Raw genomic sequence first — 17,607 nt, 5'->3', positions numbered from 1 at the left:
AACCAGGTTTTCACCAAGACTGGAAATGAAGAACACTGCTTGTAAGATGGTGATGCTTGTCACAATTTTTGCATGATGTCAAGACATGGACACACACACACACACACAACAGGTTTCTTTCAATTTCCATTAACCAAATCTACTCACAAGGATTTGGTCAGCCCAAGGAAATAGCAGGTCATTTGCCTGACATGCCACACAATGGGACTGAACTTAAAATCATGTGGTTGGGAAGCAAGTATCAGCTATAGCTCTCTCTCTCTCTCTCTCTCTCTCTCTCTCTCTCTCTCTCTCTCTCTCTCTCCTCTCCCTCTCCCTCTCTCTCTCTCTCTCTCTCCACACATATACACCTATGTACTTGAGATAAACAAGCAGAAAATCATAATGATGTGAGCCAGAAATAGGAGGGTTATGATAATGCTTGTTTCTATAATAATTCATTGTTTCTTAAAATGGTACAATGCTACAAACTGTGTACAGGGAAGTGTTGTTAACTAAATCAACCTCAGTGCAAGCCTAGTATTTTACTTATCCTCTTACAATCAATAATAATAATAATAATAATTATGTCTTTTCATAAGACCCAAGGCCAAATTTTGTAGTGAAAGGGTGTTACAAATCAAGCTAATCACATTATATTCGTACTTATTCCAATAATCCTATAAGAGAAAAGGCAAAGTTGGCATTAACAAGACTTGGAGCTGGAACACAGAGGAACAAAACTAAATACTCCCGGCTCAATGAGAGCACTTAGTAATATTTCTTATACTTTATAAAACATGCACTTATTTTTATAACCTGGGTAAGGCTGAAAGCAAAGTTGAATCAAGTAGAAGGTAAACTAAGAAAAGAAAAGAAACAAAACTAGTGCAGATGTTATCACAGCTCAGGGGGGAGTTAAAGAGAACAAAACTGTTGAGAATAACATCATTACATGGTGTCTGAAAGATTTTCACAAAATTTACTCTGTTGCAAGAATTCAGAACTTCATACCCATAAAGGCTACTTTACTGATTTGCAAAAATTCATACCCAAATAAGCGGCAATCATTATGCACTGTATTGGTTTTTTCTCCCTACCTCTTCTACAAATACTTCAACAGCCTCCGTTCCACTGAACTAGAAAGCTGTTTACTACCTCTGTATCAGTCCTACCCAACAAATATACTGCATTTCATCAGCCTTCACAAAGTGCACTTTGCCATTCATTCTCCACCAAAACTACAGCCTTCTTGAATTCTTTCACGATCCATGTTCCCTTTCAGATGTTGACCAATAAAACATCAAACTGAGTATCAGCTATATCAATTACACTTATCTGTGCGAGCCTCTTATTAATTAATAATAATAAACAAATATATTTATCAGAGAGAAATATCTCTGGATAAACTGTCTCAAAACATGTCTGTATTCTTGTTATTGATGCCAGAACAACAAAATGATAAGCAGAACCTAACAGAATATAAACTCAAGAAAAAAAAAAAGAGAAAGAGAACTAACTGCTGTAAGGCATTTAGTTTGTTGTGCTACTTTCTGGCACTCCTCCACCACTGTATGTATTTTTTAATTGTTTTTGTTAATAAGAAAATATTATAAATAAATAGAACTGTTTTCAGTAAGACATTTCTTTATTCTTATGAACATGCAAGAAATAAAAAATTGAAGCCCCAAAGCTTTTAGAGCAGCAAAGAAACTATGATGTTTGTTAATCTTTAGTCTAGATTAAATAAAACTCAAGTAAATTTCAGAATACAATTTCAATTTTACAAAGATTCATTTAGCAGAAAATAGATAAGAATTACCAACTAGCACTGGTTACAAACCATTGTGCAGTGTAATAATGAGTAAGAATCTTCCCAAAATATATAAGAGAAGTGATAGAGAAAGCAGAAAGCAGCAAGAGTGTATAAACCAAAATAGAGTTGCAATAATTCTGTCATAGATAATACCTTAAAGAATATAGCCTTTATTTTCTTTTAGAGTTGGTTAAGGAATATGCTGCAAAAAAAAAACCCACCAGCCCAAATGAGTGTGTAGCAGTAGTAGTCTAAAATTCACCTGACCTTGAACTTGTACATAACATCAGAAATAACTGGTAGAAGTACTTCCAAACTCAGTAGGAAAAATCTGTTTCTCGACAAAGGCTTCAAAACACTTAGTGTTTTTTTACACCTGTCTGATCCTGAGAGTGCAATACTATGCCCTTTGGGGGAAATAGCTGGAGTATAAAGATTATTCATTGTAAGAATGGGAAGTTCAATTTTTTCATAAATTCTTTAACAGTTCATATTCATATTTGCTTGAAAGAAGTTATGTCCTTAAGACCTTTGTAAAAGATTGAACCTAATCCATATTAAACCTAGAATAATCAATGGATTTATAAGTGAAGAAAAAAGGTTAAGAGAAGAAGAAAATATTTTTATATTTCCTTAAAAATATCTTGACTTGTTTTTGGTAAAATCATTTTGACTATTAGTTCAAATAAATGGAAGATTCAGTTTAGAGTGAGGACTAAAACTCTGCTAAGTTCAATCAATGATGGCAGCCTCATCCTTTTGGGGTTTTTTTATGGTAATACATAAATCTACAAAAACTACCAATGTTGTTTTGATGCGAATTCAGCAGAACAATATGCATTTTTAAACAATCATATTTTCTCTTTTCTATAATTAGCTACCCATAAAAATGTAATCCTATATTCAAATTGTCATTCAAAAAAACTTTGAATCACATGCTAATTATAATGGCTCTTGAGAATTGAAATAACAATGGTCTTATTCTCTGCTTTATAAAGTACAATTGGCAGTACTATTTCCAAAAAGGAAGTATACAGCAAGAAGAATTTCATCATCAAGTGAAGTTAAATATTCAAACAATAAAGATGGTGCTTAACCTTTTAACATTCAAACCAGCCTAAATATTCTACCTATTTTATGTTTAGACTGGCCAGATCCAACCTCTTACACCTATCCTACAATGTGATTCTAAAAATTAACAATCACATCATTGAAATCTCAAAGCTACATTATATTGCATGACTAATTTAAAGCAATGTGAATAAATATGCATTACAATTAACAGAGTAATTTGAATGCTAAAGGATTAAATGCTCCAGTTATCTGAAAAAGATGCATTGTAATGGAATTGTTGGTGATGGGTTCTTTTGGGTTTTTTTACATCAAATGAGTAATGCTGCGCAAGATGAAATTTAACATCACACTGTCAAGTGCTTATATATCCATCTTAAATAGCCACTGAAAAAGCAAGCCATTACATCTGCCTCAAGTAAGAGGACAAGTGGTGCAGCAAGAACAAGCATTGAAGAAGGTGGAAACATCTGGTCCTGAAACCACAGCATTTGACTCAATGAAGTTTACGCTGTTGAGTGAGAGTTCTGTCACTGACATCAGCGGGTGACCCCCAGGCAGCTTTAGTGATATGGTCAAAGGGACTGAAACACCTACAGAGCTGCTTCACCACCTGATGAGATGCTGACATCTGCATTTAGAGTACAGAAGCACCCTCAGTACACAAAATTATCTTAAAATATTTAAAAAATTACTCCCACTTGAATATTAGAAATGAAGTCTAATCTCAACCAGTTAAATTCTGTCAAAATCCAATATATTTCAGAAAAATATCAGATTAAGTGTTTACAAACTATAAAACAAGGAATGAAGAATATTTGCAAATCATGATTAATTTATAATTATGAAAAGAATACAAACCTGTATTTTTCTGTGGGCTGCCCATTACGAAAGAAGTTGAGTTCATAGTTTTACACAACTGAACTTCACAATCGGAGCTGATGACACTAACCTGATGAAATAACATTAATAATAACAGAATGAATAAATAAATGAATAAATAACAGTAACATGGCCAATATCATTACGAAAATAAGTTAAAGAAAAACAATACATGCAAAACCATAGAAGGGCCAATAATTTCTCACAGAAAAACTGATATGCAACTGAAACTCTAATGATGGACCAATGTAGATGCAGTACAACATGAATTTCTCCAAATTTCCCCTTTCTCTTCCAATAAGTAGTCTATTTACATGCTTAATCAGGATTCACTAGACTAGTCATGGATTCCAATGCAGTACTGCCTCAAACCCAGTATTATTTCACAGTCTGAGAAATGCCTTATCAATCACCATTCGTCAAACCCCTAAATTACAAGACATAAATACTGTCACAGTGCTTTTGCAAGTGATGTCAATGTAATGGCAGACACATAAACACAGACATGCTCACATGTATACTTGTAGGGCTGGCCTTAAGCCAATTGGGCAGATTGCTGCCAATCGGGCCCAGGGACCAAGAGGGCCCCACACTCAGGAAGGCCACATCCTATACTGCAACAGACATTTTATGAAGGTGTTCTCCCTAAAGTTTACAAACTCTATGCTTGGAATGACCAATTTTATATATATGTACATATATTTATAAATATACATATATATATATATTGAAATGTATATATATTTATATATATATATACATATATATATATATATTAATATATATATATTTTTATATATATATATATATTAATATATATATATTTTTTATATATATATACATATATATATATTAATATATTAGAAGGTTTGGAGGTGATGTTCAGGTATAATATATTAGAAAAAATAAGGTACTCAGAGATCTGGATGATTGTACATTTACAGATTTTTATTAAAATGTCACATGTTTCTATAAATCATAAATTAGCGTTTGCATCTATTCTAGTGCAATAAAACATTTGACATATTAATAAAAATCTGTAAATGTACAACCATCCAGATCTCTGAGTACCTTATTTTTTTTAATATATATTAATATATATATATATATATATATATATATACATACATGTATATATTAATAAATATTTTTTTTTATATATATTTATATATATACATATATATTAATATTTACTATTTTACTATTTTAAAATGTTTCAGCTTTAAAGCTGCAATCATGCTGGAGCACCACCGTTGACTGAGCTACACCATTACTTGGAATCTCCTGTAATATGTGGCATTTGATCAAACAGCAGCTGTTTTACCACCCATTCGTAGTGTTGCAGGAGCTGTGTCAAACAGCTTCTACCTGGTTGAAATCCATGCTGGGTGTCAGTCAGCAAGTCATTTTCTTCTAGGAACATGATTAGTTTCTTGTGGACTATTCGTTCCATGACTTCGCTGATGTGTGAGGTCAGCGAGATAGGCCTATCATTTTTAGCATCTGCTCTGCTTCCTCTCTTATGGATAGGGCATATTATTCCTTCCTTCAGTTTGTCTGGGAGCTTACCTCTTGCAAGGACGCTCTGGAAGAGAAGCAGCAGTGGTTTTGTAAGGGCTCACTTGCACAGTTTGAGTAGAACCGCTGGAAATCCATCCGGGCCAACCATTGAGTTTGTGTCAACCTCATCTATGGCCAGTGTTGCCATCTTCAATGTTTATATACTCAATTCTTTTAACCTCTTAGGTTTTAGGTAATGTGGCAAAGAAATCCACTGGTTTGTTCCCTTGATTGTGTTCCAGCGGTGTAGCGAACATACTTTGCAACTGTTCGTTCAGTATTTCACTTACCCTCATGGGGTTTCCTGTGAGGGAGCCATTTTTGGAAGAGGGGACCTATCTTGTGGTGCATTGAGGCTGTTTCTTTGGCAAACTTAAAGAAAGCTTCAGGGTTTGACTTGATATTTTCTATAACCCAAGCTTCTTTATTCGCTCTCTCCTATTCATGAGACTCATGCAGACGTTTCTCAATTTCCAATAGCACTCTCCCCAGACAAGACTTCTCACAACTTTTGGGATGCTTGCTCAGGCGGTTCATAATCTTTGTCCATCGTTTCATAAGGATCTTCCTTTCTCTCATATATTTATGTGTATATGTAGTTTTGGAATCAGTAGTTCTTTGGCTGCTATTTCTGAATTCTCAGTATGTTGGAGAAGCAGGTTACTGTCAATCCCTATATATTTATGATTATAAATGATTTTACCGAAAAGGTTCTGGAGATTTCTGCGGGACAACCTGTTGAAAGCCACCGACCAGATTTGTGGGTGGTGTAAGGTCCCCTCCCGACCCAGAGTAACGTGGTGGTGGAACAAGGAGGTAGACAGGGCTATTAGACAAAAGAAACAGGCTTGGAAGGACTGGAAGAACGGTGGTAGCAGGGAATTGTACCAATGTGCCAGAAGGGAGGCTAGGCGACAGGTTTATTTAGCCAGAGGGGAAGCAGATAAGGAAAGATTTGCCAATGTTCTGCGCCGTGAGGACCAAAGACTCGAGGTATTTCGTGTTGCAAGACAGTGTAGGAGAGAGAATAGTGATGTTGTAGGAGAGAAATGTGTTCGCATGGATGATGGTACGCTTGCATTAAATGAGGATGCAAAGAAAGAGGTCTGGAGATGCCACTACGATAGATTGCTTAATAAAGAGAATGAATGGGAGAAAGAGAGCCTGCCGTATGTCGACCCAATAGAGGGACCAGCTATCCGAGTTGATAGTACCAGGGTAGATAAAGCAATTAAGAGTATGAAGACCGGGAAAGCCCCCGGCCCATCAGGAATCACTGCAGAGATGCTCAAAATATCTGGCAGTGTTGGCTATAGCCTAGTCACCCGTATTACGAACCAGGTGATACACGAAGGAGTCATACCCAATGACTGGTGTAGCAGCATCATAGTCAACTGCTACAAAGGTAAAGGTGACGCTTTAGATTCAAATAATTACAGAGGCATCAAGCTGTTAGATCAGGTTATGAAAGTTACAGAGAGGGTCATAGCCCAACTAATTAGGGAGCGAATCAATTTAGATGAGATGCAGTTTGGGTTCGTGCCAGGTAAAAGCACTACTGATGCCTTATTTCTAGTGAGACAGTTGCAGGAGAAATACCTAGCTAAGGATAAACCTCTGTACCTGGCTTTCGTTGACATGGAGAAAGCCTTTGACAGGGTCCCCCGATCCCTTATCTGGTGGTCAATGAGGAAACTTGGGATAGAAGAATGGTTAGTGAGAGCTGTGCGAGCCATGTACAAAGATGCCGCCAGTAAGGTGAGGGTTGGAAATGAGTACAGCAATGAATTCCGGGTAGAGGTAGGGGTCCACCAAGGTTCCGTCCTCAGCCCCCTCTTATTTACCATAGTCCTCCAGGCAATCACAGAGGAGTTCAAGACAGGTTGCCCCTGGGAGCTCCTCTATGCTGATGACCTTGCCCTAATTGCGGAGTCACTATCAGAACTAGAGGAGAAGTTTCAGGTGTGGAAGCAAGGTCTAGAATTGAAGGGCCTTAGAGTCAACCTAGCTAAAACCAAAATCCTAATAAGTAGGAAGGTAGATAAAACACAAACCCCTTCAGGTAGATGGCCCTGCTCAGTATGTAGAAAAGGAGTAGGTAGTAACTCTATAAGATGTACCCGGTGCAAGCTATGGACACATAAGAGGTGCAGCAACATCAAAGGCAGGTTAACTAGCAAGTTAGTTTTTGTTTGTGGCAGATGTTCAGGTGCAATAAAGACTGTAAACAAACAGGAAACAACTTCTATCTCATTCCAGGGTGAAAAACTAGAGGTAGTCGATAGCTTCCGCTATCTGGGCGACCCAGTTAGTAGTGGGGGTGGGTGTGCTGAAAGTGTAGCTACTAGAATAAGAATAGCCTGGGCAAAGTTTAGAGAGCTCTTACCCCTGCTGGCGACAAAGGGACTCTCACTCAGAGTAAAAGGCAGACTGTATGACGCATGCGTACGAACAACCATGCTACATGGCAGTGAAACATGGGCTGTAACTGCTGAGGACATGCGTAAGCTCACAAGGAATGAAGCCAGTATGCTCCGTTGGATGTGTAATGTCAATGTGAATACCCGTCAGAGTGTAAGTATCTTGAGAGAAAAGCTGAACATTAGAAGCATCAGTTGTGGCGTGCAAGAGAGACGATTGCGCTGGTATGGACATGTGGTGAGAATGGATGAGGATAGCTGCGTGAAAAAGTGCCACACCCTAACAGTTGAGGGAACCCGTGGAAGAGGTAGGCCCAGGAAGACCTGGGCTGAGGTGGTGAGGCAAGACCTTCGTACATTGGGCCTCACCGAGGCGATGACTACTGACCGAGACCTTTGGAAATGTGCTGTGCGTGAGAAGACCCGGCAAGCCAAGTAAGATCGTTGCCAGTGCCCCTGGACTGGTTCTTGTGCGGGTGGCACATGAGATGCACCATTTTGAGCGTGGCCGTTGCCAGTACCGCCTGACTGGCTCCCGTAGGATTTTCGAGCGAGATCGTTGCCAGTGCCCCTGGACTGGCTTGTGCGGGTGGCACATAAAAGACACCATTTCGAGCGTAGCCGTTTTCGTGCGGGTGACACGTAAAAGCACCCACTACACTCTCTGAGTGGTTGGCATTAGGAAGGGCATCCAGCTGTAGAAACTCTGCCAAATCAGACTGGAGCCTGGTGTTGCCATCCGGTTTCACCAGTCCTCAGTCAAATCGTCCAACCCATGCTAGCATGGAAAGCAGACGTTAAACGATGATGATGATACTGAGCTACCCGGCAAAATTGTTAATTATTAATTTTATTACTAATTGACGATTCCCTGCCCTGCATATCTATATATATATATATATATATATATATATATATATATATATATATATATATATATTTATACATATATATTTATATATAGATATATTTCTATATATATACATATTCATATAGATATATTTTTATATATATATATTTATATATATATATAAAAAAAAGCAACAAAGATTTTAAAGGTTATTGCAGTACACACGTTTCATGCTACTCCATTTATTTAAGTAATGCGAGCATTACATTAAATGCAAAATGCAGAGCAATCTTACCACACAGCCAAACCTGCACCTATACAGGTGTGGCTGTGTGCTAAGAAGCTTGCTTCCCAACCACATGATTTCAGGTTCAGTCCCACTGCATGGTGCCTTAAGCAAGTGTTTTCTGCTATAGCCTCAAGCCAACCAAAGCTTTGTGAGTGGATTTGATAGATGGAAACTGAAAGAAGCCTGTCGTATACACATATACATATCTATGAGGGTATGTCTTTTTGTCTGTGTTTGTCCCCCACCCACCACTTGACAACCGGTATTGGTGTGTCGCATCCCCATAACTTAGCAGTTCAGCACAAGAGAATGATAGAATAAGTACTAGACTTAAAAAGAATAAGTCCTGGGGTCAATTTCTTTGACTAAACTCTCTTTAAGGCAATGCTCCAGCATGGCTGCAGTGAAATGACTGAGACAAATAAAAGAATGTATATATATTCTTTTAATCTTTTATTTGTTTCAGTCATTTGACTGCGGCCATGCTGGAGCACTACCTTTAGTCAAACAAATCGACTCCAGTACTTATTCTTTGTAAGCCTAGTACTTATTCTATTGGTCTCTTTTTTGCCGAACCACTAGGTTACAGGGACGTAGATACACCAACATTGGTTGTCAAGCGATGGTGGAGGGACAAACACTGACAGACAAACACACACACACATATATACGACAAGCTTCTTTCAGTTTCCATCTACCAAATCCACTCACAAGGCTTTGATTGGTCCAAAGCTATAGTAGAAGACACTTGCCCAAGGTGCCACGCAGTGAGACTGAACCCGGACTCATGTGTGGTAAGCAAACTACTTACCACACAGCCACTCCTGTGCCTATATATATATATGATGATGAACTTCTGCACAAAAATCTACCAATTTCACCCACAAAACATTAATTAGCCTGTGGAAGGTAAGATGCTAAGCACTAAGACTTGTGAAACTAACTTTTTAACTACACAACCATATCTGCATCAGCACATTGATATAATTTATAATGCGATTTAAATTATCATTTAATATCCGCCTTGCATGCTGGCAGGAGGTGGACAGTTTGACAGGAACTGGTCAAGCAGAAGACTGCATCAAACTTCTGTGTCAATTTTGGCACAGTTTTTACAACTGGATGCCCTTCCTAATACCAACCACCCTGCAGAGTAGACTGAGTGCTTTTTATGTGGCACCAGCACAGGCAAGGTCAGTAATGGCATGGTTTTACAGTCGGATGCCCTTCCAAATGCCAACCACTTTACAGTGTGGACTGGATGTTTTTTATGTGACACCAGCACCGGCAGGGTCACCAAGTAACTTGCAAGATAATCTTTGAGAGGAGAGATGGCATTGGAGCAGGTGATCTTGTGTCAGATGATGAAAGGTTAGAGTGTGACAGAGACAGAAACAGGTGTCTTGCTATAGAAGAGGTACATGGTGAGACAGAGAGAGTTAACAAGAATGAGGACAAAAACAGGTGTGCCGCTGTAAAAGAGATACGTGGTTACATAATGAGATTTAAATTTGAATATAAACACTTTAGCGTGGACAATCTCATGCAGGTTGGTATTAAAATGTTAGATTCTTCTGTTGATAAAATGGACATTATTATTCAGAAAGATCTCCATTTTCTAACTGCTTACAATTAGAAAAAATTTTATGTATTTAGAAATTTGTTTAATCTGCCTGAATGCTGATTATATAAAGGAGATTGTCATATACTTATGCTTTTAAGAACATCTGTGGAGTAGAGAGAAAACAAATCTCTCTTCAGTTATTTGGGATACATAAAAAAGACACAGAAAAAAAATATATTTCCAAGAAATAACAAAATAAATTACCTGAATTTGATAATTGCCAGGCTGAATGTCAGTAAATTCTAGCTCCGTTAAATTACCAGGCAACTGAGGAAAATATATTCATTAGATTGAAATATATTAGAATTTAGTTTTTCTAACAAGGGGTACTGAGAAATAAACAAGACTGAGAGAGAGAGGAGAGAAAGAAAGAGAGACAGACAGACAGAGGGAGAGAGAGACAGACCGACAGAGGGAGAGAGAGACAGACCGACAGGGCACAGAGTACTCATTTTAAAAGTCCAAATGATGAAAATGTTTCTAGTTCTATACAGTATTAAGTGTGGCCAAATAATAACTTATCAATAGGGTAATTAGATATGTAAAACAAATAATAAATGAGTATATGCATATATACGTACAAGTATGTGCATACCTACATCTACCTGTATATATAGGTGCATATCTGCATAATTAGATATGTAGCTTGTCAAATATGTTTGTTAATCTCTTTTTTCTATCTTAATTAATAAATGAGAAAAATTTGAAAAATTTCAACCTGCATGGAATATATCTTACTTCATAAAGTATTTATCAACATTTACACATTTCAAATAATGTCTATAAATCTTACTTTTTTAAAAATATTACGACTCTCAAACATATAAGGATTATCAAACAGTAACTGAGGATTGCAGGCTATGAGGTTATATACCGTGTTCGACTACAGATCAGAATCGTAAATTCAAGCATTTTTATAACCAATCTTGTTCCTTATGGCAAAACACATTACTAGAACTGACTTGGTCAGTTTGGTTAGCATAAGGAAAGCTATATGTAAGCATCCAAATTTTTGGAAACATTATCCCAACATACAAATATTTATACCAATGAGCAAAATAAATTATTTTAGATCAATAAAGTACTAAATTTTTGAAAGGATTAATATATTTGAAAGATGGATTTAATCTTAGGCAGAATGTTTTTAACACATTATATACATATACATATATATATATATATTATATACGAGGGATGTTCATTAAAGATTTCCCCTTGCCCACTTCTGGTTATTGCAAGAAACGGAACTTGTACAAGTATAACCATACAGGTCTCTACATGTCACATTGTAAATTGCAGCTTTCCATTAGTATTCGTTTGTCTTTTATGGCTGCTGAAATGGACTAAGGTGTTATAATGGAGGCAGTTGAATGCAGATCAGTGATCAGGTTCTTATACTTGAAAGGTCGTACACCAAAAGAGACTTTCGATGAGATGAAAGAAGTTATACAATGGAGTCAAGCACTGGCATCGCCAGTTTAAACATGGTCAGACATTGGTGGAAACTGCTCCTATTCCTGGATGACCACATTCTGTCATTGATGATGACACCATCCATAAAGTGGAAGTCGCCATTTTGGAGGATCACTGCATAACTATTTGGCAACTAGTTCAAGAAGTAAAAATAAGTATAGGGTCCAAGGAGAAAAAATCATTCACAACCATCTGCACATGTGGAAGTTGTCTGCACAATAGATTCCCCGGATGCTCACACCTTTTCAGAAGCAGGAACGAGTCAATTGCCCCCAGGCTCTTTTGGCAATGTGCCAAGAAAACAAGGACTTTTTTGGCAGACTTATCACACAGGATACAACATGGGTCCATCACTATAATTCTGAGACTAAAGTTCAGTCAAAGCAATGAAAGCATGATAACTCACCACCTCCAAAGAAGGCTTGTGTTCACCCTCAGCAAGCAAGGTGATGCTCACGGTCTTTTTGGACCTGCGCAGAGTAGTGATGATGGATTTTCTGGCAAAGAACACCACAATTAACAAGACATATTATGCTTCTCGGCTGCAGAAATTGCGGGACACCATTAGAGGAGAGGCATGGCATATTGACCAAAGGAGTCCACCTCCTCCAAGACAATGCCCCAGTTGTTCACAATGCACATGTTGCTCAGATGAAAGCACATTCCTGCGGCTATGAAATCCTTCCTCATCCCACTTACTCTCCCAACCTATCACCATCTGACTTCCACCTCTTTCCAACCATGAAGTTATTTTTGAAGGGGAAGCACTTCTCAGATGATGATGAACTTATTTCTGAGGTAAAGTCTTTGCTTCAGACACAACCTACCGACTTCTACAGACGAGGTCTTCACAGTTGCATAAAGCAACAAGAGAAGTGTGTCACCATTGGTGGTGGCTATGTAGAGAAGGACTTATTATTAAGCCAAGTTTCATTTATACTAGCCTTTAGGAAGTGGGTCAGGAGAAATCTTTAATGAATACCCCCTCATATATCCAAATTTAGGGAATGGAGTAGATAAAATCCAGGCTACTTATGTTTCAAAGCTAGCAGAACCTTGAAAGTAGTAATTAGCCAAATAAGAGTAATCCACTAGCTGCTCATCAGGCCAAAGGTACCTTAGTCAAATGAAGGTTACATTGACTAAGGTATCTTTAGCCTGATGAGTAGTTAGTGGAGTAGCCCTCGTATGAGTAATTACTATTTCCAAGGTTCTGCTAGCTAGGAAACATAAGTAGCCTGGATTTTATCTGCTCCATTCACTAAATTTGGATTTTTATTTTATGCACAGCAACCCCAGTTGCTAACCATAGACTACAAAATAATTTTTTTCAGCTTATTGAACTTTGGATATGGGAAAAATTTTAAACCTTCTACGTCAATAGACCACTATTGTTCCTGAAAGTTGCTTTTCCATGCCTTCTACAGACTGCTCAAAGCTTACTAACTTCCTACACCTTGATTCTTGGATCTTACCATTACATATTACTTTATATATTATATATATAATGCCTACCTGTTGCTGTTGAACAATAACAGAAGTGATTGGATCAGGAATAAGTGTAGGAAACTGGATCAAGCTGACATTATAACTATCAGCCACATATTGACGACTTGGTTCAAATACCACATGAAGACTATTTTCACTATCAATTGACACAGCAATTGTTCGTTTCTTGTTCACATTCAGTGAATTGACTGCAGAAATAGAAAATAAGTCTCTGTTATTTTCAAAGACCAACTGAAACTTAAAAAGTATTGTACTCAGTTTAACAATCTAGTTTAAAAATACCTATACAAATTAACCAACCCAAAGACAGTTACATTTCTTACTAATAAATTATTGCTACCAAACTTATAAACTGCAATCAAATATGTGTGTGCACATACACACACACATATAAGTAAAGTTATATATAAAAACAGTCAAAACATTAAATGAATGATCATTGAATATTATTTAAGTAGTGTATCAATTTTTACAAGGAATAGGTTGACAGTAACTTCAAAAGTCCATTGCTCATGGGTCAACATTTGAAATCACTAAGCACTTTTACCTTATAAATATTAATACACACACACACATCAATACCAGATTTAAAGCATTAAATCAACCAGATTTTAAGCACTGAAAACTAGTGGGAGTCGGGGTGAGTAGATAATATTGCTTTGCTCACTAATAAGGCTTTATTATAGCAGTACAATACTTTATTGAATATTTCTTTACAAAAGCTAAGACTAAAGATTTTACAGCTGTTGTAGATGAAATTCTTAACCCTTTAGCATTTAAACCAGCCATATCCAGCCAAAATATCCTTCCTATTTTATATGTTCAAACTGGTCAGATCTGGTCTCTCACATCAACCCTACAATGTCATTCTAAAAATTAACAGTTACCTCATCAAAATCTCAAAGCTACAGGATACGGCATGGTTAGTTGAAAATAATGTGAATAAATAAGCATTACTTTTGACAAAATAATGTAAATACTAATAGCTTGAACACTATTGGAGTTGGGGTGGCATGGTCTAAATAATTCAAGAGTTTCTCATTTGGTTCACTGAAAGGTTTATGTAAGCTAATTCTTACACACACACACACACACACACGTATGTACATGCCACAGCTATCATCATTATTGTGGCTTAGACTGAATGAGCTGTCAGTTTAAGTCAGCCCTTATTCAGGGTTACTGCCTTCCTAGATTGGTCAAAGGACAGAGTGCTCATATATTCCATTTTTGGCATGGTTTCTAGAATGTATTTGGTGCATTGTATCATGGTGCCAGCAGTAGAGAGGTTGTCTTATTACTAGCAAAACTAAAGAGACGTTTCTATGTTGTTTCTGCTGGTTCACCAATTATTTTAGAGTGTACTGGGTGCATTTTATCATGGCACCATTCAGGCACTGCGGTAGAGTGGATAGAAAAGAAAAGATGATAGGCAAGAAGGTTACATAGGAAGTAGTCAATGGAGACTTAACAGTAATACAACAGGTGAGAAACATGAAGTACATATATTACATATCCCAACCTTCATCTCCACCAGCAGCTTAACGATTATTTTGTCATGCTTATACCAGTGGACAGGTCTTCTTCAGCATCTTATACTGCCACTTGTTAAGCTTCTTTGTCACTTCCTTTCTGAGGTTCAGTTTCTTGAGATCTATCATCACTACTTCATCCCATGTATTAATATGTCTCCATCATCCACAGCTTCAAACCATTTCAAGTGCTCAGCAATAGTTTATAGAACTGACATCCTTCATATGCATCACATACCTGTACCTGCGCAATCTTCTCTCTTACCCTCTCCATCCAATTCTTCGTATATCCAGCTTTCCTCTCACTTCACTTGTACTCTATTGTTCATGCACAAACATTACATAACCAGTACAGCTTCCTCACATCATTTCTTTCTAATCATTGTATATCTTACATATCCAATAGCCACATCTCGCTACCATGTGGCATCAAACTTCATACACAAGCATCATACAACCTGACTTTTACTCTGAGAGAGAACTCTTTCTTGCAGTAGCTTTTTCAATTTTTACCACCCTGTTCTTACTCTAACTATTATGCTTTTGAAACATCAACTTCCACCTGATAATTAGGGTAACAAAAGTTACCAACTACTTTTAGTGGGCCTCCTGAACAATTGAAGGAATTCATTCTAAATGTATTCTTGCCGCTGCTAACTACTCCTGTGCATTTGTGTCATATGAATTTGACCTACCCAGTCAGACAGCCTGTGATTGCACTATATCTCTTGTGCATCCATAGTTTACATTGGATATTCTGTATGGAACCTCTACTAAGTCCGTTTACCTTCTTCTGTATGTCAAGATTGGCTAGTTCCCTGATGATTACAGAGTTGTGTTTTCTTTCCTACATCAGAAAGCGTTAGTTTTTGCATAATTTACTCTCCATTCCAAATTTTGCTGTTGTGCTTGAAATTTCTTCAATAAATCTTCTACATTTTGTTTTTAAGAAATAGATCATCAGCATGCAGGAGTTCTCATAGACTTGGATGATTATATTAAACAGGTAATGGTTGAAAACTAAGCCTTGCTGAACTGATGTTCACTCACTAAATTCTTTACTGAATCTCTACCTACATACTAAATTCATTGCTGAATTCATTATTGATCCACACTTTGCTAACTACACTTCTGTATATGGCTTTTGTGGCTCTCACAAGCTATTCAAATACTCATATAACGAATGCTAACATATAGGAGCTTGCTCCCAGATAAAGTACTTCTGTTGTTGTCTCATAAGGAAGATGATATTGATAGCATTTCTTCCTAGTACAAAGCCAAACTACATCTCATCAAGGCCAGCACTGATCCTAATAAATTTTGCTATAACTCTCACTACAAACTTCATAATTTAATTCTCTAGTAGTTACATCTCTCTAGTGTATCTCCATTGCCCTTGTAGCAATTGAGAATAATATTGCAACACTGTTATTAAGTACAACACCTTTCAGTTCTACCTAACGACAATGTAAGTGTCTACTAAACACATACCTCAGACAGTGTCAGTGTGATATTGTATGTGTGACAAGGCTAGCCCTTTGAATTATAGGTACAGTTTTACAGGCTTCTACACAGTTCTGTCTACCTAATTTTACTCACAAAGCTTTGGACAACTTGAGGCTGGTAGGCAATTAGTCTAAGAAGCTACATAATGAGATTGAATCCAGGACTTTGTGACAGCCATGCTCTTATGAGATTGACAGAAACTACACAAATTATATCTGCATGAGATGATAATTTAGTGTAGTAACTATATTTAAATATATTTAATACATTGAGCATTAAACCACTAATTAGAAGTAATAATGAAGTGATGAAAAATAATACACAGTAATCCCTCGACTACTGTGGGTATTATGTTCCAAAACCTCCCACAATAGGTGAAAATCCACGAAGTAGAAACAGTACTGTATATGTTTTTATTATTTTTATAATTTGTATATATAGGCGTAGGAGTGGCTGTGTGGTAAGTAGCTTGCTTACCAACCACATGGTTCCGGGATCAGTCCCACTGCGTGGCACCTTGGGCAAGTATCTTCTACTATAGCCTTGGGCCAACCAAAGCCTTGTGAGTGGATTTGGTAGATGGAAACTGAAAGAAGCTCATCATATATATATATATATATATATATATATATATATATATATATATATATATATATATATATGTATGTATATATATATATATATGTATGTATGTATATATATATATATATATATATATATATATATATATATATATGTATATATATATATATATATATGTATATATATATATATATATATATATATATATGTATATATATATATATATATATGTATATATATATATATATATGTATATATATATATATATATATGTATATATATATATATATATATATGTATATATATATATATATGTATATATATATATATATATATATATATGTATATATATATATATATATATGTATATATATATATATATATATATATATATATATATATATGTATATATATATATATATATGTATAATATATATATATATATATGATATATATATATATATATATATATATATACATATATATATATATATATATATATATATATATATAT

At 36.2% G+C, this 17,607-nt stretch overlaps 1 protein-coding gene across 2 annotated transcripts in view; it reads right to left on the bottom strand.

Moving 5' to 3' along the window:
• LOC106868418 (uncharacterized) overlaps positions 1 to 17,607 on the bottom strand; it is an 87,628-nt gene that overhangs the window by 18,875 nt on the left and 51,146 nt on the right. The window contains exons 6-8 of one of the 2 annotated variants that reach the window (XM_014913664.3): positions 13,480 to 13,661; positions 10,696 to 10,758; positions 3,728 to 3,818 (exon numbers count right to left, since the gene is read on the bottom strand). In XM_014913664.3, the coding sequence (XP_014769150.1) occupies positions 3,728 to 3,818; positions 10,696 to 10,758; positions 13,480 to 13,661 (336 nt within the window). The remainder of the gene's footprint in view (positions 1 to 3,727; positions 3,819 to 10,695; positions 10,759 to 13,479; positions 13,662 to 17,607) is intronic. The other variant, XM_089348974.1, reaches the window with a different exon arrangement.

The sequence above is a fragment of the Octopus bimaculoides genome, chromosome 3 (genome assembly GCF_046866305.1).
Source record: "Octopus bimaculoides isolate indiv1 chromosome 3, ASM4686630v1, whole genome shotgun sequence".
NCBI classification, from domain to species: domain Eukaryota; kingdom Metazoa; phylum Mollusca; class Cephalopoda; order Octopoda; family Octopodidae; genus Octopus; species Octopus bimaculoides.
Note: the sequence above shows the minus strand (reverse complement) of the source record. Positions and strands in the feature narration are given on the sequence as shown.